The 25,999-nt window shown below is 39.2% G+C and overlaps 1 protein-coding gene across 2 annotated transcripts in view; it reads left to right on the forward strand.

Moving 5' to 3' along the window:
• Positions 1 to 529: 529 nt before the first annotated feature.
• Positions 530 to 25,999, forward strand: part of DNAJC24 (DnaJ heat shock protein family (Hsp40) member C24) — a 41,988-nt gene continuing 16,518 nt past the window's right edge. For both annotated transcript variants that reach the window (XM_080687439.1, XM_080687440.1), the window contains exons 1-2: positions 530 to 615; positions 1,888 to 2,028. In XM_080687439.1, coding sequence (XP_080543565.1) covers positions 1,918 to 2,028 — 111 coding nt within the window. In that variant the 5' untranslated portion in view covers positions 530 to 615; positions 1,888 to 1,917. The remainder of the gene's footprint in view (positions 616 to 1,887; positions 2,029 to 25,999) is intronic.

Raw genomic sequence — 25,999 nt, forward strand, 5'->3', positions numbered from 1 at the left:
ATCTTTTAAGCCAGATGCTAAAATCGAAAAGAAACAACTTGGCTTAACATCTTTCCCAGAAAAAAAAATTTTAACTGAAAAAACAAACTATTCAGCATAGGTTTTATTTCTCTTAATGTTCGAATGAGAACATTCTAAGAGAAGTATAGGGACTTGAGAGGAATCAGTTCTCATTCTTAACCCCCAACCCCGCCATAGTGCATTCACCAACCACAAAACGGGGAGCAGCGCAGGGTAGGGCGTTTTGGGGATGGCGGGGGCAGCCGGAGGGATGGGGGCAGGCTCGCTGAGACAGGAGAGAGAAGCGAGGGTAACGGATCAGGGAGAAGAGAGAGTTTAGAAGAAGGGGAAAGATGCCTTTCCCCATAGCTCAAGCACTTACTGCATCTGCTCAACTCCTTAGAAGCGTCGACTGGGTACCATAGCAGCGACTGGTTACCATAGCCACCGCGTCCTGGAGGGTGGAGCGACGCTTCCGCGTAGTGTCTCGGCCACTACGCCTCGACTGGGAACGTGGTCACGTAAGAGCAATAACTTCCGGCGGAAAAAGAAGCCGGTTCCGAGTTTTGGCCGACCGGTTGTGAGGAGTCCGTTCCGACGCCTCTATGAAGTTTGGTAAGTTTGGTTTCGAGTGGAGCCTGGGTAGGGTACTCGCCTGTGGCTGACGATAGGGCCGCCTGTGAATTCAGTGAATTCCGAAGACCCTTTTTTGAGGAGGCCTTGCTGTCTCCTTAAGTTCACAGCTGTGGGCAGAGGTCGCCTGGTTTCCGGGCTCCTGGCGGGGTCTCCGCTGTAGCCTGGAGACTACAGACAGTATCCTCGAGGGGACAGTTTCAGGGGCTCTGCGCGAGGTCTGAGCGCTCCCCCAATAGCAGAGGGATTTCTTGCTCGCTACCTCCAGTGTGATGGGCTGTTTCTCGTATTATTCTTAAAAAATAATTTGGAAGAAAAGTGAACTGTGACATTTAAGAGGGAATGCCCCCAAATTCATGTTAATTCTTTGGTCTTTTTGCTTTGCTTAAAAACAAACATTTGTTTTGTAAACATTTAGTAAGCTCCTTTAGTGTATTTAGTGAGTACTTACTGTGTGCCACGTTTACCATAAGACCAGCAGAAATACCTTCTTACAGTGTAATCCATCGCTCGGGTTCATTATCGAATTCAGTTTTCAATGCTGTTGTATATTCCTTAATTTAAGACTTAAGGGTATAGCGTGAAACATCCAACAAGTTTTCCATACATGTCTGTACTGTTATACATGAAATTATTGGAGTGTTTTTTAAAAATATATATTTTATTGATTTTTTACAGAGAGGAAGGGAGAGGGTGAGGGATAGAGAGCTAGAAACATCCATGAGAGAGAAACATCGATCAGCTGCCTCCTGTACACCCGCTACTGGGGATGTGCCCGCAACCAAGGTACATGCCCTTGACCGGAATCGAACCTGGGACCTTTCAGTCCGCAGGCTGACACTCTATCCACTGAGCCAAACCGGTTAGGGCTCTTGAAGTGTTTTAAGTTTTTAAAATTTATTTTAGAGAGCGAGGAAGGGGGGTAGAGAGAGATTGGAGACAGAGGGGTACATCAATTTGTTGTTCCACTTATTCATGTATTCATTGGTTGATTCTTGTATGTACCCTGACCGTGTATCGAACCCACAACCTTGGCTTATTTGACAGCGCTTTTTAACAAACTGAGCTACTCAGTCAGGGCTCTGGGGGTGTTTTAAACAAAAATATATGCTTCATTAGGTTTGCATTATAATAATGATTTACTCAACTAAATATCTAAATGTTAAAGAACTTAGAAAAGCAGTTCTTGCTTATTTCATACATACATGCAAACTGTAATAAACTTAATTAATTGTCATCAATATTTTTATTCAGCTGATCAGAGAAAGCCCACTTGTTCAGTGGATGATGGCTTTTGGGCAGATACCAAAAAAGGATTGGTACAGCATTCTGGGGGCAAACCCATCTGCAAGTATGGCTGACCTAAAACAAAAGTATCAGAAACTCATATTAATGGTAAGTCTGGTTATTTTAGATTTTAAATCATTGAGGAGGGAGAGGGAGAGATCAGTTATTTTTATGTGATCAGAAATTTGTTTCCATAAAATGAATATATGATATTCAAGCAGGAATCATGGTATTAATATGGTGAGTTGAAAGTTTCAATCATATTGTAAAAAAAAAAAAAAGTTAGTTTGAGGTGGGATAGCAGGGCAATTTGAAGCAAGAGATCTGAGTTATTCTGTTTCTACCACTCACTGTGAGAACTTGGACAAGTTACTTTCCCCTGTATGTACCCCTGTGAGGTATTATGTATATATAATAAAAGAGTAATATGCAAATAAAAGAATACTCCTATCTAATAAAAGAGTAATATGCAAATTAACCATCACTCTGCTACACTCACAAGCCATGCCCACCAGCCAATCAGGAGTGAGTATGCAAATTAACCCAACCAAGATGGCTGCAGCCACAGAGAGAGCATGAGGCTTGGGTTTCCCCAGCAATGGAGGAAGCCAAGATTTCCGCACACCCTTGGCGGGACCAGGCCTCCACTCAAGGCTACGAAGTTTCAATTATAGAAGATAAATAAATCCCAGATACCAGGGCCCCCGCTTGGGTCGCCAGGGGGTGTGGCCAGCCTGCAAACAACCACAGGCCCCTTGCCCAGGCCTCCCCACACCCCAAGGGAACCCCCACCCTGATCCGGGACACGTTTCAGGGCAAACCAGCTGGCCCCCACCCATGCACCAGGCCTCTATCCTATCTAATAAAAGAGTAATATGCAAATTGACCATCACTCCAACACACGATGGCTGCCCCCATGTGGTCAAAGATGGCTGCCCCATGTAGACACAAGATGGCTGCCACAAGATGGCCAGCAGGGGAGGGCAGTTGGGAGGGACCAGGCCTGCAAAGGAGGGCAGTTGGGGATGATCAGGCTGGCAGGGAAGTGGTTAGGCGGTGATCAGGCTGGCAGGCAGAAGCGGTTAGGGGCAATCAGGAAGGCAGGCAGGCGAGCAGTTGGGAGCCAGCAGTCCTGGATTGTGAGAGGGATGTCCGACTGCCCGTTTAGGCCCGATCCTACCAGGATTGGACATCCCTCGAGGGGTCCCAGATTGGAGAGGGTGCAGGCTGGGCTGAGGGACACACACACACCCGTGCACAAATTTCATGCACCGGGCCTCTAGTGTATGTATGTGGTTGTGTGTATGTGTGTATATATATATATATATATATATATATATATATATATATATAATATATATATATATAATATATATATATGTGTGTGTGTGTGTGTATATATATATATATATATATATATATATATATATATATATATAAAAATATATATATATAAAAGACTAATATGCTAAGTCTCCCTCCCTCTTTCTGACCGGTCGCCTTGATGCTCACTGACCACCAGGGGTCAGATGCTCAACGCAGGAGCTGCTGAGCTGCAGTGACTTGGCAGTGGCAGTTCTTGGGTGATGCACCCTGAAACCAGAGAGGAAGGAGCCTGATTAATTGTGGGGCTGCGCAATTCCACCTTTGGCCGTGGGTTATGTTGTTGCTGGGGCACTGTTGGCCCCTAATCTGGTTTACTGCACATTTGCATTAGTGTTCCACACCCTGTATGACAGCAACATTGCAGAGTGCCCTCTTGCACTCCAGGACCCCTTGGGGGATGTCGGAGAGCCGGTTTCAGCCTGACCCCCAAATACCAGGCCAAGGACCCCATCTGCAGGAGGGTCCGTGCTCACTATGCAGATGCCTTTCGAGCCATGGTGCCACCCCAGGTGCAGCTGGCAGCCCGGGGAGGTTGGCTCCAGGGCGTGTCCAGCCCATCTCACCCAGTCCCGCCCCGCCAGCCACCTTCTAATTAATTTCCTTTCAGTGTACATGAATTCGTGCACCGGGTCACTAGTAATGAAATAATTCATGTAAAATGCTTAAGAGTGTTCATGTAATCATCATTAGCATCCAGCAGCTACTAGCTACATATGGCTATTGAGCACTTAAAATGTAGCTTAGCTCAAACCCAGATATGCTGAAATAAATATAAAATACAAATTGGATTTCAAAGACTTAGTACAAAAACCCCCCACAAATAATCTAATATTGTTTTGCTGATTACATATTTAAATGATAATATTTTGGATGTATTGTCTTTTGCATATTTAAACACAATATATGTGATTATATTTGCACAAATAAGGAAATATATTATCAAAATTGATCTCATTACTTTTTTAACATTGTATGTCTTGCAATTATATTTTCATGAGTGGATATTGAACTTTGTTAGATTTTTTAAAAAATATTTATTGAAGTTTCCATATATTAATTTCCTCCTTTAATCTAAGTTCCATTGATTTTTCTTAGTGTTAAATCTATTATGCATTCTTAGAATAAACAAATCTCACTTATTCATGAAATATTATAGTTTTTATATGTTGCAGGATTCTAATTGCTGTTATTTTGTTGAGGATTTTTATGGCTAGATTTATGATGTCCGGGCCTAAATATATTATCACAGATATGCTGGTTCCATAAAATAATTGGGGGATGATTCCATTTTCTTTCTTTTCCGAAAGATTGTATGAGATTGCCTTAATTTTTTATTTAAATATTTAATAGAATTTACTAGGCAGTTATAGTTATCAAGAATTTGTCCATTACTTTATGAAGTTAAATTTATTATCATAATGTTCATACTATCTTGTTATTCTTGAATTGCTATAAGGTATATAGTTATGTTTTTCCTTTTATTCTTTACATTGGCATTCTTTTTTTTTTTTTTTTTCTGCATCAGTCTTGGTAGAGGTTTATCTCTCTTATTAATCTTTGCCAAGAACCAACTTTTACTTTGTTGATTTTTTGGTATTGTTTGTCTATTTTTCTTCACTTGATTTCTGCTTTTAATTTTATTATGTCCTTTCTTCTACTTACTTGCTTCTCTTTTTCCAGCTTATTAATGAAGAAACTTTCATTGTTATTGATTGTACACCTGTCTTCTTTTCTAAGCCAGAAGCACAAATTTTGATGTGTATTTTCATTATCATTTAGTTCAAAATATTTGAAAGTTTCTCCTGTAATAGTTTTCTTTGTCCTGTGGGTTACTAAGAAAAAACATTATTTAACTTTAAAATATTGGAAAATATTCATATCTTTCTATTACTGATTTCTAATTTAATTCTGTTAGAGAATATACTTGGTATGATTTAATTCCTGTTTTTTATTGTCTAGCATATGGTCTATCTTGGTGAATGTTTCCAATCACTTGAAAATTGTGTACTCCATTATTGAATATAGTGTTCTGTAAATATCTACTAGGTTATATTGATATGTTGTTCAAATATTCTATATTATAGATTTTTTAATCTGTTTTATCAATTTGTGATTGTGGACTTTACTATTTTTTCTTTAATTCTATTAAAAATTTTTAATGTATTTGGGATTATTTTTATTAGGTACATATATATTTAAGATTTTCATCTTCATGAATTTGAACCTTTGATCATTATAAAATTCCGCTCTCTATTTCTCATAGTACTCTTCTTGGCATCTACTTTGGTATTAAAATAGTGACACCAGCTTTTATGCACTGTGTTTGTATGATTTATTTTTAACCTTTCAGTCTGTCTCTTTTATGTTTAAAGTATGTTTTCTTGTATATAGCGAATAATTAGGGTTAAAAAATTCCCATCTGTCAATCTCACCCTTTTTATTGGGAGTGTTTATTCCATTTACATTCCTCCCCACCCTCACCAGCTTTAATGAGATATAACTGGCATATATCATTGTGGAAGTTTAAGGTGTACAATGTGATGATTGATACACATATATTTTGTGAAATGATAACCACAGTAAGGTTTGTCATCTCACATAATTACCATTTTGTGTGTGTGTGTGTGTGTGTGTGTGTGTGTATAGAACCTTTAAGATTTACTCTCTTAGCAACTTTCAGGTATACAATGCAATATTGATAACTGTAGTCACTATACTATACACTAGATCTCCAAATTCATCTTATAATTGAAAGTTTGTATTCTTTGACCAACATCTCATCTCCCCCAGCCCCTAGTTCACTTACATTTTCTGTAATTACTAGAGGCCCAGTGCATGGATTGTGCACCGGTGGGGTCCCTCTGCCTGGCCTCCGGGGATTGGGTTGAAACCAGCTCTCCGACATCCCCCAAGGGGTCCTGGATTGTGAGAGGGCACAGCCCAGGCCAAGGGACCCCACCGGTGCACAATTGGGGCCTGGAGAGGGACCGCGGGAGGGCTCCAGGACGTGTCCAGCCCGTCTCGCCCAGTCCCAATTGGGGCTTATCAGGGCCAGCCGGCCGGCCGGGCAAGGTCCACGGGAGGTTGGCTGACCAGGGAGGGACCGCAAGAGAGCTCCAGGGCTTGTCTGGCCTATCTCGCCCTGTCCTGATTGGCCAGACCCCAGGAGCGCATGATGGTCAGTTCGCGTCATAGCGACTGGTCGAACGGTCAGACACTTAGCATATTAGGCTTTTATTATATAGGAATGGCAATGTTTGGGTTAAAATCTGTAATCTTTTAATTTTTAGATTTGTCTTATTTGCTCTTTGTTCCTCCATTTGGCCTTCCTTACCATCTTTTGGGTGAATCAAGTATTTTTTTAAGAATCAGGTGTTCTCTTTGTCAAATTTTTAGTTTAATTGTGCACCATTTTCACTTGGTCCTCTATTATACTTATTATAGGCACTAGAGGCCCGGTGCATGAAATTTGTGCATAGGGGTGTGTGTCCCTCAGCCCAGCCTGCACCCTCTCCAATCTAGGACCCAGTAGGATCAGGCCTAAAAGAGCAGTCGGACATCCCTCTCACAATCCAGGACTGCTGGCTCCCAACTGTTCGCCTGCCTGCCTTTCTGATTGCCCCTAACTGCTTCTGCCTGCCAGCCTGATAACCCCCTAACCACTCCCCTGCCAGCCTGATTGATGCCTAACTGCTCCGCTGCCAGCCTGATTGCCCCTAACTGCCCTCCCCTGCAGGCCTGGTCACCCGTAACTGCTCTCCCCTGCAGGCCTGGTCCCTCCCAACTGCCCTCCCCTGCTGGCCTGATCGCCCACAACTGCCCTCCCCTGCTGGCCTGATCGCCCACAACTGCCCTCCCTGCTGGCCTGATCCCTCCCAACTGCCCTCCCCTGCTGGCCATCTTGTGGTGGCCATCTTGTGTCCACATGGGGGCAGCCATCTTTGACCACATGGGGGAAGCCATCTTGTGTGTTGGAATGATGGTCAATTTGCATATTACTCTTTTATTAGATAGGATTTTTAAGTTTCTATCTGATAATTCAAACATCTGGGTCTACTCTTCACCAAATTCTATATCCTTTCGTTATGATGGATCACATTTTCTTGTGTCTTTGCCCATCTTATTTTCTATTAAATGCCAAAAGGTAGTTTGTGAATAAAACGTAGAGACTGAGGTAAATAATATATTCATGGAAATGGGCATGCCCCTTTTGCAAGGCAGTTTGTGTGGCAAGCTAAATCACTTTTATCTTCCCTTGAGTTCTCTCTGTTTTTTCCCTTCCTTTGGTTGTAGAGACTCTCTCTTTTCATATATTTGGTGACCCTTTGTTGTCTGTTTATATTTAAGAATGAAGTGTTACAAGTTTATTTGAAAGTTCCTATGCACAACTAGGGGCTTTCATTAGGTAGGGTCAATCATTTTGTTGGATTTCCCCACATGTGCAGCATCTGAATCCATATCCAAGGGGGGAATTCTCAAATTGTCTGCCTGGGAAGATGGAAACTTGGATTCATGTTACTCCCTATGTCAACTTTTTCCTTTGGTTTTCAGTGCAAAATTGCATCCTGCCCCTCAACCAGATGCTCCCGAATCCAGAACCTTCTCTGATCTATTTCTTCACACAGTAAACTTCCGGTTTTCTGCTGTGGCAGGAGAGAGTAGATGTCTGGCTTTATGATGAGGAGGAGAGCTGGAAGTCTAATTATTTCTTCTAAAGTCTGAACCAGTCTTCCTGCTGTTTTGTCATGTCCCTCAACCCAAGGTTCAAACATACTTAATCCCTTGGTATCTTTTTTGTTTGTTTGTTTCAGTTTTTCTGGCCTCTGCGTGAATGAGCTCACCTCTTGTCTCTTGCTTCAGGCTTAGGTTTCAGTTTTCTCAAGTAGATTGAATTGGTTACCATTTATTGATCCATTTTTGGTGTCTCTCACCTACTTTTTCTCTTCTTTCCTGTTGAATTTGTTCTTTCGCCTTTATACCTTTGCCTTTAACAATTATTATTCTTTTGATATTATTTTAGTGGAGTTTTGGGAGAGACCAGGGAAAACTGTGCATATGAACTTGCTATTTAGTAGAAGCCCTGAACTATTCTCATTTCCGTTTAAGGGCCAGATACCCTTCCTTGGCCATAGGCCTTTGTATTTGCTGCTATCTCTGCCTGGTGCACTGTGCCCCTTCCCCTACCTCACCTGATGAACTCTTACTGATTGTTTCAAAATTATCTTAGTTGTAACCCCTGCTGCCCCCATTCCTGCCATGTTTCCCTTCCTGGTGGATACCCTCCCCCAGTAGAAGTATATTTAGTTTTATTTGTCTAGGACAGGAGAGGTATAGCTGGCAGGTAAGGAGAATGAAGGTAGCTGGAGTGTGGTAAAAGTTTTTTTCTGCTTTTCCTTTTAGAAGATAAAGAGAGACTGGAACATGTTTAAGTTTCATGAGAAGTAGCCAAGAGAAAGCTTGGGATTGAAATGATGGGAGAGAGAGAATAGGGGATGGGACCTAAAGCATAGGTAGAAGGGAAAGAGGAAGGAGGGACCTGTCTCTGTTTTTACTGCAGAGAAGGAAGAAAGGATGGGTGCAAGAGCTGGTTCATTTGTCATTTAGATGGCAGGAAGTTGATGAGCTCTCACTTGGTGGCTTCTTTTTTCTCTAATAAAGAAGACTGAGTTAATCTGTTGAGAGAAGGTGAGAGGGAGTAGTGGAACAACAAATTATGGGAGAGAGAATTTTAACAAGCGTATTCTGCCAAGAATCCCAAAAGGCAGCTATGCATATTATAGCAGCAAGAAGTCTTGGCTAACAACTAATTGTACAGAAGACAAGCAGAGTTATAAAGAGCCACCACAACAATCCACCTATCATTTTAGTCTCTTTTTGCCTGGGTTGCAGTGGGTTTGGTCCCTTACAGCTTAGCACAATAATTTATATTCATAATTATGACTATGGGTTAAATTACACTCAGCATATTCTGTTTAAGAAGGTTAGGAAGCATGCAGTAGTAAGTATATAATTAGTAACATGTGTATTATACTTTATAGTTAGTTCTTTACAGTTTACAAATGCTTTCACATCTTACCTAGTTTTATCCTCTCAGCAGTCTTGAAAAAGGCAGGTAATATTATCCCCATGTTCTCAGTTGAGAGAGCCAAGGCTTAGTTACAGTTAAGTGGTTTGACTACAATATACAATTAGGAAGGGGTAAAATCTGGGCTTGACCACATATCCTTTGCCTCTAGATTCTCTCCCATTATGTCAGTTGTTTCAAGGCATAATTTTTGGTGTTGTGGATTTCCATGAGACACCTAATTCACGTACAATTGATGAAGTATTTCAGAAGGTCAGACATAATTACTACTCTCTATTTTAATTTTGAAGGAATCTAGATTATATATGGCTTATGGAGTGAAACTTGTTTTCTTTATTCTTTTTTGTATGAGTTTAGAGTTTCTAAAAGACTTATGAAGCAGAAAATTATAAGGAAAAATCATGTTATTTTGCTTATTAGATTTTTTTTCATAAACATACTTTTAGTTTATATTCTTGCTTTCTAATTTGAATTACCATATTTTCTCTGACTTTCAACAATGTCTCAAAACAGTTGGAGAATAAAATTACATTTGACAAATACCATTCTGTATCTAATTTTGTAAAAAGGCATATTTATTTTGTGTACTTTTCCAAGTTCAAAAGACTTTGAATTTAACACCTCCTATATAATTAGTTGTTGGGGTAAAATATTGCTAAATCATAGGCTGCTAAGTTTACAATACATGTTGATTTAGTAAATACTGTTTCCTTATTTCAATTTTTGTAACTGTAGTGCTTACTCAAGGTTCCAATTCTGAAAAAAAAAATTATTGACTGAGATATTTTAGAATTGCTTAAAGATACATATAAATGTAAAGTGCAGAATTAGCCTGAAAGACATATGTCACATACCATTGTCTGTTGCCTAATAATTTACTGTAAACAAATAAGAATGATAATTGACTCAACATTTCCTTGCAGCATTTTATTAATAGGGACTTTACTTATCAATAAAAGTACATTGCTCTTTTCTCCTTATGAATCAATTTCTAAAATATTGTTTTAGTTTTCTACTAAGTTGAATAATAATCCATTGCTTTGAAATGGTTTAACATCAAGAATGATTAGTTATATTATTCCCATATTTCTGCAGTTATGCATATAAAAATTACTATTTATTGAGAATAAAGTTTCCCTCCAAAAGCTTTGTCAAATTGAAAATTGGGGGTCTTTTCCCATTGGTGCTGATAATATCACAGGATACCTTTCTACTGGAAAAGAATTGTTGTGTTGGAAAATTATATGCTGCTGTTACTATAAGTTCCATAATCTTAAAGAAAATTCATGTAATTTGAGGAATAAAATGCCACTTAATACTTATGTGAGCATTCAGAGGTTCTGTTTTAATTGTAAGTGGAGATATATATATTAGGATTAAGCTAGTTATATAATACTAGAGGCCTGGTGCACAAATTCATGTACAGGTGGGGTCCCTCTGCCTGGCCAGCAATTGGGGCTGATCGGGGGGTCTGGCTAGCCAGGGGTAGGGACTGTGGGAGGTTGGCCCCAGCAGCAAGCTAACCAACGGCCGATTCAGTGAGGAATCGGGCTCCCTCTTCCCTCCTATCTGGGTCTGGGGTGCAGGTGAACCAGATTTGGGACTGTCAGGGCCCCAGCAGCAAGGTCTGGGTCAGTGTGCATCATAGCTACCAGCCGGTGGTTGGGTCATTCCGGTTGTTCAGTTGTAACAGTTGCTTAGGCTTTTATATATGTACTAGAGGCCTGGTGCACAAAATTCGTGCACTGGGGGGGATGGTGTCCCTCAGCCCAGCCTGCACCCTCTCCAATCTGGGACTCCTCGGGGGATGTCCGACTGCTGGTTTAGGCCCGAGCAGTCGGACATCCCCCTCACAATCTGGGACTGCTGCCTCCTAACCACTAGCCTGCCTGCCTGCCTGCCTGATTGCCCCTAACCGCTTCTGCCTGCCAGACTGATCACCCCCTAACCGCTCCCCTGCCGGCCTGATTAACACCTAACTACTCCCCTGCCAGCCTGATCGCCCCCAACTGCCCTCCCCTGCCAGCTAATTTGGTTCTTATTGGTTGGTTTCTATGCCATTCAGCGTCAAAAGCTCTGCCTCCTAGGCAGCCATTGGCTCCTCACACTTCATCCAGATTTGGTTCTGATTGATTGGTTTCTATGCCAGTCAGTGTCAAAAGCTCTGCCTCCTAGGCAGCCATTGGCTCCTCACAGTTGACCCAGATTTGGTCTGATTTGTCAGTTTCTATGCCAGTCAGTATCAAAAGCTCCGCCTCCTAGGCAGCCATTGGCTCCTCACACTTCACCCAGATATGGTTCTGATTGGTTGGTTTCTATGCCAATCAGTGTCTCTGGGCCTATCAACGGGGCCTGAGTAGAAAGATCAGCAGCCTCGGTGGAGGCCTGGAGAGAAATGGAGGCACAGCTGCTGGCCAGGTCTGGAGTGAAAGAGAGAGGCAAGTGCTGATCAACAGCTGCCACACAGGCTGTTGGATCAGACCCTGCTTTTCTCTTCAGGCCTCTCTCCGGGCCTGATTCACAGCCCCCTCAGCAGTCAGTGCTGATCACTGCGCCTGCAGCTGCAGCAGTCAGGACAACCCAGCGCTGACTGCAGGACTGACTTCTGGTTGGTTGAGCCTCCAGTCATTGTGGATGTGACTGACCCAGGGTTTTTACATATTAGGATAGACTAGAGGTCCGGTGCATGAAATCTTTGTGTGTGGGGGGGGGTCCTTCAGCCCGGCCTGTGTCCTCTCTCAATCTGGGACCCCTTGGAGGATGTTGGGCCTAAACCAGCAGTTGGACATCCCTCTCGCAGTCCGGGACGCTGCATGCACCAGTGACCATACTTTTCATACAGGTGAAAGGCATGTTGGTGTTGTATGGTCAGCTACATTTTTTTGCCCTGATTATAAAAAGTAGTACATAACATGATCCTTCTGAGGCAATAGTACCATTTTCCCCATCTTATGGGTGGAAAAACTGAAGCAGAGAGGTTAAGTAATTGGCTTTGTCACACAGTTATAAGTGTCAGAATCAGGGCTGACCATAAAATGTGCAAGCCAGAGTCCATTCATGTCATCACTGCATCATCCTGTTTTTTCAGTGTTAGAGTAGCTTTGCCAGGTTTTAATTTTTAAATCTAAGAGACTGTTCCCAATATATAGGCCTGGCCGGCGATCAGGGCCATCTGTGGGGCAACCAGCGAGCGGGGTGATTGGGGGCCCCTACTGGCACCTGCCTTGGCTGGCAGTCTGGCGCCACCTGCTGGCTGGCCCCAACCCCCAATCGCCTCCCTCTGCAGGAGGCAACCGGTGGGGTGCTCGCCAGCTGACCCTGCCACCTGATTGCCACTGCCGGTTGCCTCCCCCTTGGGGGGCAGAGCACATTATAGCAACCAGTTGTTCCACCAGTCGTTCCCCTGTCTGCTCGATTTGCATATTAGGGTTTTATTATATAGGATATTTTAGAATCTTGAAAAAGAAAGTAGGAAGGATACCTGTGCTATATATAATTGAAGGAGAATTACCACATGGGAAAAGAAGGGAGCTATGAACAATTCCTTAAACAGGTCTTTTGACTACTTTACAAAATGAAGTGATCTTGATTATAGGAAAGAAATGTAGGCATGAGACTTTTGTGAAAAAAATCTGGGAGTGTTATAAGTAAAGATCAGAAAGTTATAACTTGTAATAAACAGTATAATTTTTGTTGGTGTGGTATACTGTTTAGCTATCATCCAGGTGTCTTATAGGATGCAAGATATTTAACAATAAATTACTTAGGTATTTCACGGAGACACTATTATAAACTAATTTCTATCGTAAAAGTGGTAGGATTAAGATATTTTAAGTGAACATGGAAGTAATAATTTCAGCTAACACATAGCACTGTGTATCAGGCGCTGCTTTAATCAATCTATGTGTATTTACTCATTTAAACCTCTGAGGTGAGATATGATTATTATCCCTAACATATAAGATGAGGAAATTGAGGCTCAGAAATTAAGTAATGCACTGGTTAGTGACAAGAAATTATGGTACACTCTCTGTATGTTTTGAAAATGGGGTAAATAAAAAAGAGGAGTTGCCTTATCAATGTTGTTTTTTTTCGTTCCCCACTGCATTCGTGCAGCATTAATAGATTTTACCTCTTTAGAGATACGTAGCATTTATGTTAAAGGTGCAGAATAGTGAAGGGTTAAAATGTGGGTTCTGGAGGTAGTTTCCTGGGTTTGATTTCTGATTCTGCCATGTATTAGTTCTGTGATTCTGAGCCAGCTCCATAACTTCAGGCCTTTTTCCTTATCTGCAAAATTGATGTGAATCATCATTTATTCATAGGAAATATTTATTGAATGCCTACTATGTGCCAGCTCTTTTGTAGGTATTTAGTAACTAAATATCTATCTCCAACTGTCATTTTAAGGATTTAAATAAATTATTCTTATAAAGTGTTTAAAACAATGCAAAAATATTAGATGGTAAACAGATGAACAAAATTGTATGTGAACAGTTATATATTACTAGAGGCCTGGTGCATGAAATTTGTGCACGGTGGGGGGGGGGGTGTCCCTCAGCGCAGCCTGCACCCTCTCCAATCTGGGACCACTTGAGGGATGTCCGACTGCCCATTTAGGCCTGATCTCAGTGGAATTGGGCCTAAACGGGCAGTCGGACATCCCTCTCACAATCCAGGACTGCTGGCACCCAACTGCTCACCTGCCTGCCTGCCTTTCTGATTGCCCGTAACCGCTTCTGCCTGCCAGCCTAATCACCCCCTAACCACTCCCCTGTTAGCCTGATCAATGCCTAACTGCTCCCCTGCTGGCCTGGTCACCCCTAACTGTTCTCCCTTGCAGTCCTGGTCGCTCCCAACTGCCCTCCCCTGCTGGCCTGATCGCCCACAACTGCCCTCCCCTGCCGGCCATCTTGTGTCCACATGGGGGTGGCCATTTTTGATCACATGGGGGTGGCCATCTTGTGTGTTGGAGTGACAGTCAATTTGCATATTACTCTTTTATTAGATAGGATAAGGTATCTATATATATATAAAGCCAGCAACCAGAACACCATAACGACTGGAACGACAGAACGACTGCTTGCTATGATGCCCTCTGTGGCCTGCGAACCAGCCTAATCAGGGGTGGGGCCAGCCGGCCAACCTCCCATAGCCCCACCCCCTGGCCAGCCCTGCCCCTGATCGCCCCCCACCCCAATAGGGGGCGGGGCTGCTGGCCAACCTCCCATGGACCCTCCCACCAGCCGGCCCCGCCCCCTGTAATCCCCCCATCCCAATAGGGGGTGGGGCCGGTCAGCCAACCTCCTGTGGCCCCTCCCCCTGGCAGGCCCATCCTTGATCCACCCCAATTGGAGCTGTCCCGGGCAGACCCCACCTGTGCACGAATTCATGCACTGGGCCTCTAGTTTTATATATTGGTATATATTTGAAGACATAAATTCTATTTAAAAAGATTAAACAAATAAATGATAAGAAAACTGTGTAAAATAATAATGCTAAATAATAATTGAAAGGGGAAAAGTAAAAATTTTAAGGATACATTACATTTAGAATTTTCTTATGATTTTCTTTGGTGTACATTATTTTCAGTATGCCAAAATATAAGAAAACAAAAACAAAAAGACATTTTGCCCAGTGTTTCCCAAAGGAATTAATATTACACTTTTGTTAAAGTGTTGGAATTCACTTGAGTATTGTTGTTCCACCTTTTTTATCCATATAAAATAGCTAGAACTTTATTATGTTTCTTACGATATATTTCTTTTGTTGTTGTTTTTTTTAAGTTAACCTTATTGAAGTACAATTTATATACAATAAAATGCACTTTTTTAGTTATTGTGATCAGTTTTGATTGAATATACCTATATAACCATCACCATTTCAAGATGCATTCTCTGTCTTCCCTAGGCAACCATGGATCTGCTTTCACTGTCACTGTGAATTTCTTTTTGTCATTGTTTTAAGCTCTAAAAATTCCTTGATGTTTTATGTGGCCTTTAATTAACTAGTTATGATTTTTAAAGAGAGATGGGTTTATTCCTTTACCTATTCCCGAGGAGTAAACCTTGTATAGCATGTCATATAATATGCTGTTAACAAAAATGTTATGTATAATGTCTAGTTAGCACATTTTGGGTATAAGTGAATTGCATGGTTTTGCATGATTTGAAAATAGTAACTATCATCTTGCAAGGTACTTTAAAACTGTGCCATCTGAAATATGAAACAACTTTAAAATTTGCCTTCAAGTAAATCATAGATTTTTGCTCATTAATCGCATTTTACTTGTTAAGGTTATTTGTGTTTTGACTTATTTTTTCTTTACTTTCAAATTAATTTATTCTTAATTAGAATACTTTATATTACATATATGTATCCTTGAATTATCTTCTATGTCACAAATACAGTTAATGCGGTTGTGCCCAGGTTTCTACTAATGAACCATCAAATATACTTACACTCAGTAGTAAAAGATAAAACCCCCTCTCATTATGTTAGGCTTTTTGAAATATTGTCTACAAGTTGAGCATTATCCTTTGTGCAGTGTGTGGGATGAGCTAGCTCAGAAAAGACATGTCCTTTTTCCTGAAGCAACGTAAACTAGCCATTACTTTTTAGCTATCTCAAAACATTTAAAAATACAAAATAAAATTCTTACAATCCCTGAAGGTAATCCAAGACATTTTGTTTGAGAATTACACTTTTTAAATTCATTAAATGGATGGATTTAGAACAATTTATGAGGATCAAAGCAATCTGAATTTGTCTTCAGTTATTCATTCATCCATTCACTCAACATCTGTTAGGGTTAGTACCTATTACATTTCTAGACACTATTCTGGATATTGTGGATAACAGAGTTTATTGTTAGGAGGAAGACACAGATGTCTAAATTCTAGTATTTAGTGTAATAAATGCTATTGCATATACATCAAATAAATTCTAAAACGTGGTTTCGTAGGGAACCCTATGTGTAGCATAGTGATTAAGAGTCCTGACTTTGTATCACTTTGCCCTGGTTTTGAATCTCACCTGTGTCATTTATGATCTGTGTGCCCTAGCAGGAGTGACTTAACCTCTCCATGCCTCTGCAAAAATACAGATAAAGATTTTTTATTCTTTTGTTTTTTCATAAAGTTTAAATGCAATAATGACTCTAAAGCCTTAAGCCAGTGTCGTGTTAAGCCAAAAAAGTTAAAAATGGTAAACTTATATTTTAGATGTATTAGGTATTCATTGCTGTATATGCTATACATTTATATATGCATATTGCTGTATAGAGTTATATTCATGAAACTCCAAATACTATACTGAATAAAAAAATTATTTTTAAGAGTAGTTTTGATTAAATGGCATTTTCACATTGCCTTTGGACATTGATACCTATGAAAACTCATCCTCCTCTGTAAGTGTTCATTTACGCATATTAGTGTTATATTGGGAAATTAGTGCTATTACTGGATTTCAGGAATGGAAGAGCAAATTTTGCATGTAGTTTGTGGAAGAGAAATCTGCCCCACCCCTTCCCCGGGTTCCTATAAAGGACAAAGGCCAGTAAGTGTGGAAACATATCCTTCCCACAGGGACTTAGCTTCTCACCCTGGTGTAACAGAATGGGTCTCTGCACAGCTTTTGTGTCTATTCCAATAACCTGTTCCTTCTTCCTCTAGTCAGCCCCTCTCTGATGTGCAGAACCACCTTAAGCCAAACGGGGTTACCAAAATAAAAGTTCATTTCCAGGATACTTTCTAGGATAGGCGAAATACCCTTGGAGCAAAAGCGCCTTTCATCCTTTGTCCTTGATTATATGTTTTCCCTTCATTTTTGGCCCAGAATTCTTTACTGTCTTGTCAACAATGCTTTCAAGAATTTTTAAAAAATATTTTATTCTGGCGTGCCTCTCCTGCCATACCCCATTAAAATATTAAATTGTATCAAAATATGCTTATTCACATTATGTCCTTTGAATTTTACAAAACACTGAGCTTTATAGACAGATATGTATTCATTAACTAAATATGTACTGTCTTGTATGTGCTGGCATTGTGCTAGGTGCTATAGATGTAGTTAGTTTAATATGATGGATAAAGGGCCTTACTTCTTAAGTAGCTTACAGTTTAGCAAGCATTCTTTCTATTTTTCAGGTGAGGAGATTTTGTACAGTTGAGTAACTTTTCTAGGGTCACATAATTAGTCACAACCAAGCTAAAATAAAAAGTGAATTTTACATATTTCAAGGTCAGTGCTGCGTCAGTTCTCTCTTCTACTCTCTATCCGTTAGCTTATGCCCTCACGCAGTAAAATGCCTTTCAGAATTACGTATCCTCCTTTGGCCTTGGTTACTATGGCTGTTACTCCTCTCTCCTTCCTTGCCAAACATGACTTAACTGCCATCCATGTGCTTCTCAGCCCACTCTCTTTCCCCACTGCCGTTCTTCTATCTAGTGCCTAGTACAGTGGCCAGTGGCCCCTACTTGCCACAGTCAGTGGTTTTAATGCGACATTTGCTGTTGTCATAGATCTTCCTTGTGCCTTGAAACTCTTTCCGCCTTGGGCTTCTGCCGATCCTGTTTCCTGATTATCTTATTGCTCACTGCTCTATTATCTTTTCTAGCATCTTTTCCTCTATCAGATATAAATGTTACTGCCATTCAGAGTTTTATCTTTGTCTTTCTTCACCTGTCACCAAATCAGAGACTCTTACTCTGAGGCCCTAGTGCTTTGGGAGGTCTCTTAATTGTTTTCAAAATTGTGTGTGCATCTCCCTTTCTCCAGCTTTTTATCATAATCTTGGAGTTGCTCATAACTCAAAAAAGTTGAGAAGGACTGCTTTCTGTATATTCCTGTAGTTTTATCTGCTTCACAGGTGACTCCCAAATTCCTGTCCCAGCTTCGCACCTTTCCCCTGTCTGATACCTCCTGCCTTCGATCCTCAGCATCCCTAGCAAGTTCCTCAGGAGTGCTGCAGTAGTACAGTAATTTTCCTTATTGACTGTTCCCCTACTTCTCCTCCCTATACCTTCCATCCTATCACCAGTTTACATTTTTTCTTTGTCTTTTGAGATAAAAATATGGTTATATCTCTATCATGTAAGTAATGTGGAGTTTGAAGTAGGAAAACATCCATGTTTCTTAGCATACTAGTTTCTTTCCATTCTGAACCCAGTCTTGCTTTTCAACTTCACCTTTTACTACTTTTCCTACCCAACTGTTCTTTTACTCATTCCAAGTATAGCTTGCAGTTCTGCTATTCATAACTCTAATATCCATCTTAGTACTTTCCTGTCTTGTATTTGGCATTTCTCACTGTCTCGAATGCCTTTGCCCTCTACCTTTTCACAATTCCTCCACAGGTTGGCTCCTCTTCATCCTTCAAAACCCAGTCAAATGTCATCTTTATTTAAAAACCTTTCTTAATTTATTCTAAGTTAACTTTTTCATGATGTTATCTTTTTTATCAGCTCATTTCTTCCCATTGCATTATAATTAATTGTTTATATGTCTGATCTCCTCCACTAGACTGAGTCCCTCAGGACAGGGATCCTGTTCTATTCATCATTGGGTGCTCATTGGCTAGCACAGTATAACTTATAGTAAGATAGTTAATAAGCCTTTTTGAGTGGGTAAACACACTTTTGAACATGGGTTATTTTTTCTCTATTTGAATCAGAAAACCTTATCATTGTTCAAACGTATTTTTAAAATCGTGTTTCTGCTGTTAGCTGTTGCATAGAATGATACGTGAGTTGTTGACTTTTACTTTAGGCAATATTTTCCTAATCATTAGGTGGCAGTAGTGTGTTGTACTTGACTTTACCTTTGTATAATGATTTTTTTCAGATTCATAATCTTAATGTGGTGTCAACATGTAAAGGATGCATTTGTAGTCTTTTACATCTTAACTTTTTGAAACATGATCTTGTTTACGCTAGTAGGCATCTTACAGAAAATGAAACAAAACAACAACAAAATGCACCATGTCAGTCACTGTGGATCTCTCCCTTGTCTACCTAAGTAGTGCTGATTCATAGAGAATCACTGCTGCACCATCTTAACAGCGCCTCCTCACCAACTTTTTAATGGCTGCTTCATAAAAACAGTGATTTGCAATAAGGAAAACCAAAAATTATCAGAGAGGGTATGTGTTTTCACAGCATCCGAAGAAGCTTCTTAGGCCTTTATCTCAAAAATTGTGTACTAAGTTCATTGATTGTAACTGCAATTATTAAATGTTTTATATTTCACCCAGGTCCTGTCAGGTCACTTCTCTGGTTTATTGAGTGTCATTTTAGGTGAGTTGCCCTCATCATTAGGTAGTTAGAATTAAGAAAAATAGTAGCCACTCCCTCTCCAGCCTTAAGTATTTAATCTCCCACCATTAATTTTGAACATGTATGTATGAAAATGCCAATGCTTTTAGTTTAAATTTCATTCCCATTGTATTTTTCTATAGCTTACAAAGTTAATTCGACAGCAGTTACACTTTATTTAAGGAATATGTATACATTTTAGGTCCACAGGAGCATTTTTGCAAATAAAAGAAAGAACTTTTAGAGTTGATTCAAATAACTTAGTGTTAATTCAAATATGAGGTAGGTAAATTAAATGTGGAACATTCTCTTTGTCATGTCTTCTTTCTTTTCTATCTCTGGGATAAAGCACTTGAGGGGATTCAAAGCCAGTGTAGTAGTATCATTAATGTGGCAGAATGATCAATTAATAAAGGAAGAGCACAAAAGCGTTGACAGAACACACTGCCTAATTAGTACCTGATGGCCTTGATGGCCACAGAGCAGAGCTCCGAGTTGCTGCAGGAGAGCAGCCCTGTAGGATTTGTAGATGTACATCACCACCCTTGTTCAGCAGGGATAACTTCAGTTTGCCATCAGTGTCTTAAGGCTTTAATTGCACAAAACCATGTCTTCCCTGCACCCAGAGAAGTAGTTAGCTAGTGCACTGCTGCTAATTACCACTGGGGGCTATCAGAGGCAGAATGTCAATCTTGGAATTATCTGTATAGCTCATGTTGAGAAGGTCATCAAAGACTTGTTTAGTATGATTTGAGTTGGGGGAGGAGTCAGAATTTACCCTTAAATTGGATATAAGGTAACCCATTGCTTAAGGTTTAATTTTCTTCAATTGTATGTTCAATCAAAGAAGCAGATGTGTTACACTTGCATATATGTAGTCGACAACAAAGAAAAGGCATGTGACTAGCAAAAGGAATTGGTGCAAGATTATATTTTAGAGTTAGTAAATTTCACTGTTCATTACAGAGATCGGTCTTGGTTTTGAAAAGGTTTTGCCATGGATTGGATTATTCAACTACATATAATTTCACTTCTTACATTTCTTTATTTCTGTGAGTCTAACCTATTACATACCTTTTAATTATTTGAAAAAGATCAATACCTGCCATAAATATTGCATGGCCTTGTTTGCCTTCAATGTTTTTTAGTCTCTTTCTTCACTTTTCCTTACTCTTCCTTTTCTTTTTCCTATTTCCTATTTCTCTATTTCTCTTCTGTTCTCCTTTTTCTTCACCACCCCTGTTTTCGTTTCTCTGTCTTCTCTCTCCCACCTCCTACTACCCTCTTTCTCTTTTTTCTTCTTTTTCTCCTCCTCTTTTACCCCTTTTCCTTGGAATATGACTGTAAATTATGATGCATTAGGTTGCCAAATAAATTTTTGAGCTGGAGAATATTAGGGTTGTAAGTTAAACCAAGTGAATTTGGAAGCAGGGGGATGGAGTGGAGAGCTGTTAGAAGATGAATGCTGGAGACTAGGTAAGAGCTATTGTTGGTTTGAACTAGGCTTGGCATTGGTAATAGATAGAATATGATGTAAGTAGAATCTACAGAATTTGGTGATTAGTGGAATAAGGGAAAGTGATGTTACCCTGATATTATAGTCTAGATTACTAGGAAATGTATTTATTTTTCTCCAATTCATTCATCCATTCATTCAGCATGCATTGAGCATGGTGGTGATTTTAACAGAACAAGGAATTCAGCAAGAGGAGGAACTAATTTTAGAGTCTGGCTGATAAATTGGAGTATGGACATGTTGAACTTGTAGTACTGATAAGATAGCTTTTGGAAGGTATTTTGAGCCCTAGCTGGTTTGGCTTATTGGAAGCCTGTTGACTGCAGGGTCCCAGGTTTGATTCTGGCCAAGGGCATATGCTCGGGGGGTTGCGGGCTCCATTCCCAGTAGGAGGCGTGCAAGAGGCAGCCAATCAATGATTCTCTCTCATAATTGATGTTTCTATCTCTCTCTACCGTTCCCTTCCTCTCTGAAATCAATAAAAATATATTTTTTAAAAAGAAGGTGTTTTGAAATTTGACTCCAGAATTTACAAAAGTTTGAAGCTAGAGATAGAGAGCTAATATCCTATTAATAATACTCAACTCATCTATTAATACATAGAGAAAAACCAAAATGCTATATCCTCAGGTACTGCACTGGTATATGAAATAACCTCAGCATTACAATTTGGGAATTTTTGCTTAATCAGATTTGCCCAGAATCCTTTTCATAGTTGATTGTTACTTCCTAATTGAAGTCCATATTTTATAAATCAAAACAGTATAATCACAAATGTGTAGTAAAAGATGAATGTTATCTATTTTTTAACTGAGTAATTATCTAATTGATAACTTTTTATTCGATTTAAGATTTAATGACAAGCTTTACTAGAAAGTAAAGCAATACTGCGTTTTGTAGGTAGGAAAGGCATGAAAGCTTTCCAAGTGACTAAGTTCTTCCAATTTTAGGAAAATTAATTTCAACTTAGTACTGAAAACAAATAGAAGTTACTGTAGTTAAAAGAAATGAACTTTACAACATTGATTTTAGTACATACCTGTTCTGTTAAGACCATCAGTATTTTCTCTGTTTGGTCAGTGTTTTTCTCAGAACTGTTTTTTGTATGATTTTGCCAGCATTTTTTTAATATAAGGAAGTTCATGCTATCTTTTTGTGGCTATTTTTAGAACACAGAATGCCTTAGATTTTATCTTTCTATGAATGAATGAAATAGGAATAGCTTTGAGCTCTCAATGGTAAGAAGATTTTATCTTTCTATGAATGAATGAAATAGGAATAGCTTTGAGCTCTCAATGGTAGGAAGTGGGGATTAAAGAAAAAGGAGGGCAAAGAATAAAATACACCTTGACAACAAGAGGAAAGTGACTTGGGTCTCTCAGAGTAATAGTGAGTGCTTGAGCCTGCCTCCCATTGGAGAGCTCAGATACAGAAATAGCAGGAAAGAAATTAGCATTCACTTTGGGATTGGAAAATCTTGAAACGTAGTATTTAGGAATTTGGTTTCTCATGTCCAATAAAGAATCACTTTAGATATAAAAATTAAGAATGTATATAATAATGACACCATTTTATTAATAGACCTTATAAATGAAACATCTTAAAAAGTTGTAGTGTCTGTATTGCAGTTTTAAACCATAGACATCTTTAGATTATGTATAATTTATTGTGACTGCCAAAATAAATTACCATAAACTGAGTGGCTTAAACTTAAAGCAACAGAAAATTATTCTTTCAGAATTCTGGAGGCTAGAAGTTTAAAGTCAGTATAACTGGGCAGAAATCAAGGTGTTGGCCTGGCTGCACTTCCTGTAGAAGCTCTAGGGGGAGAGTCCATTTCTTGTCGCTTCCAGCTTCTGGTAGCTGCCAGTGTTCCTTGGCTTGTGGCCTGATCACTCCAGTCTTTAAGGCCAGTATTTCCAATCTCTCTCTGCACAGTCTTCATACCACCTCCTCCTCTGTGTGCCAAATCTCCCTCTGCCTCTTTTGTATAAGAATACTTTGTATTTATCTCACCTGGATACTTTTCTATTTCAAGATATTTAATCATATCTGCAAAGACCTTTCTTCCAAATAAGGTAACATTTACAGGTACCAGGAATTAGGAGCTAATATTTTGGGGGGCCATTATCAGCCTACCACAGAATATGTTTTTTGGTTTGTTTTTTTTTAGACTTTCATTTTGTTCTGGAACTTGCTGTCAGAACATATCAGACTGAGGCTTTTATCAACCCAAATGACATACTTATTTTCTTGCCATAACTACCATTTTAATTGAACCCTGTATTGTAGAATAAAATGTATTGCATTCTAATAGCACAACAGATGAGATTTAAAAGCCTAGGATGGTGAGTTACTTAATTAAAATAGTAGTCGGGAAAATACCAAATTGGTGAAAGATTGATTGAATTGTTCTTTGACTCTCATGGAACTTACCTATGACTCAATAAAATTTAACGATAGCTTTTAGTTTGGGGCAGCCTTCGTTTTGTAGGGCTTGCTTGGTCAGGTTGATGCATGATCAGGTCCAATTATTCTTTTATTGTACCAAGTATCCTATCTAATAAAGAGGGAATATGCTAATTGACCCTCATGCTGTCCCAAAGATGGTCAGCGCATGACCATCCAGTGCATGAATTTTCATGCACCGGGCTTCTAGTACCTTCTATAATGGCCTATTAGAAATTACCTGTCTTTCAGTCTGTACTTCTCCTATATAGCTACTAGTTTAGAATGATTCCTCTGTGATCTTACTTAATGTTTCTGACATATTGAGGTTGAGTTTTCACATATAAGTGTATCTTAATGTATACATAGTGCCATATTTGAGTATGTTGCATATAATAATATTGAATAATACCAAGTATATTACACAAATTTTCTTCACACAGTGTTAGAGAAATGGGTCAGTTAGAGAACTTTAATGTAGACAACTCTATTTTGGCTTTGGGATTGCCTAAACCTCAGTATGGGAATAACTTTTATGAGTATCATTTGATAAATTATGACCACAAAAAAAGATTAAACAAAGCTGTGGTTCCCTTTTCTTTAGCCTTTATATTAGTTAGCTTAAATATTTAAATGTTGATAACTGATAGATTTGGCACAGGAAAAGAAATAATTTGCCAACGGGAAAATGGAAGCCTAATTCTCTGTTTGTCCTGTAATCTTTTTTCCCCAGCATGCATGATGTTTATTAGTTCTTCTGTGCAACCAAATATCACAGCTACTTTTGCTCTGCTAGTTGAGGACATCAGCAGTGTGAACAACTTCAGCATGAAGACAAATTCACTGTCAAAATTCGTAGTCGACATTATGATTAAAAACCTACATACTTTCTGATTTCTGTATTGAGAATTGAAGTCATTTAACTTCATGTAACTTGCCACAACTTACTGAGTGGTCTTGGCTTTAGCAACTTGGATAATAAATGATATGGTAATTGTAAGTTTTTCATGTTCTTTCAGTGTCTGTAAAGCAGACAATAAAATATTCAAATGATTGCCTCACTAATTGATGAGTAAGTGAACTAGATCACATTAGCATCATGAAATGTGAATATGTCCATTTTCCTGTTTTATTATAAAAACATTTTTAAAAGAGTTAAGAACTAAAGGGAAAAACTTCTGCTAGTTCAAAGGAAATTCCTAAGATAATCTTGAAATTAAAATTTGTTCTGTAATATATTTAATAAAACATTTAGAGTACTAGTAATTGCTGGTTGAAAATTCTAGATGAATACTATAAAGTGGTTCCTTATTTACTTAAGAGTGAAAAATTACATATCTCAATATCTGCTACTGTTATTCCCAGATTACTTAAGTGAAATGTCTATAAATTTAGGTAATCTTTCCTTACTTGTTTGTTGGGAAACTGCTGAAAAGCAAATGACATATTTATTCTTTCAGAAGACCTGATAGATAACAAGAGAAGGGATAACCACAAAAAACATAGAAAAAAGAAAAAGGGGGAGAATATAAGTGAGGTATCCAGTAAGCCACATTTACATTTTCATTTGAGAATTGAATTGACATAAAACTTAGGCTCTACAGCAGTGGTCACGACCCACAGGTTGAGAACCGCTAGCAGGGTCGCCTAAGACCATCGGAAAACACAGATATTTACATTATGATTCATAACAGTAGCAAAATTACAGTTATGAAGTAGCAACAAAAATAATTTTATGGTTGGGGGTCACCACAACATGAGGAACTGTATTAAAAGGTTGCGGCATTAAAAAGGTTGAGAACCACTGTCTTAAAACTTTCCTAGCAAACACATGTAAGAAAGATTTACTACTGAGTTAATTTATATTCAAATGTTTCATTGAGTTCTGTAAAATTCTTTCTTGTAAATCTGCCTTCAGATAACCATTTTTCAATAAAAAATTATGTGCAGGGATTTGTAATTAAAATCTTCAGAACTGAGCTAGAAGATGAAAAGTGTCTTATTTTACAGTATAGTTGTATAATCTAATTTCATGAGAAAAAGCGAGTCCTCCATTCGTGGTGGTATCTATAGCCATGCACATTATATAAGGAAGCTTCCTTCTCCGCATAGTTTGTGTTCTTCCTCTGTCATGCTCTGCTTGTCTGCATGTACCTAGTTCTGTTTTTGTTAGTCATCCTCTCTAGCTAGATTGTCCATGAGACCAGTGATTCCACCCATCAGCAAATTATCCAGAAAATGCTGTCTTTGCACGTTGTGACAGATCATGTCACTAGTGGATTTATAGCTACTCCAGTGGTCTAATTACACTGGCAAGTCGTCTGCCGGGCC

The sequence above is a fragment of the Plecotus auritus genome (assembly GCF_963455305.1).
Source record: "Plecotus auritus genome assembly, chromosome: 9".
NCBI classification, from domain to species: domain Eukaryota; kingdom Metazoa; phylum Chordata; class Mammalia; order Chiroptera; family Vespertilionidae; genus Plecotus; species Plecotus auritus.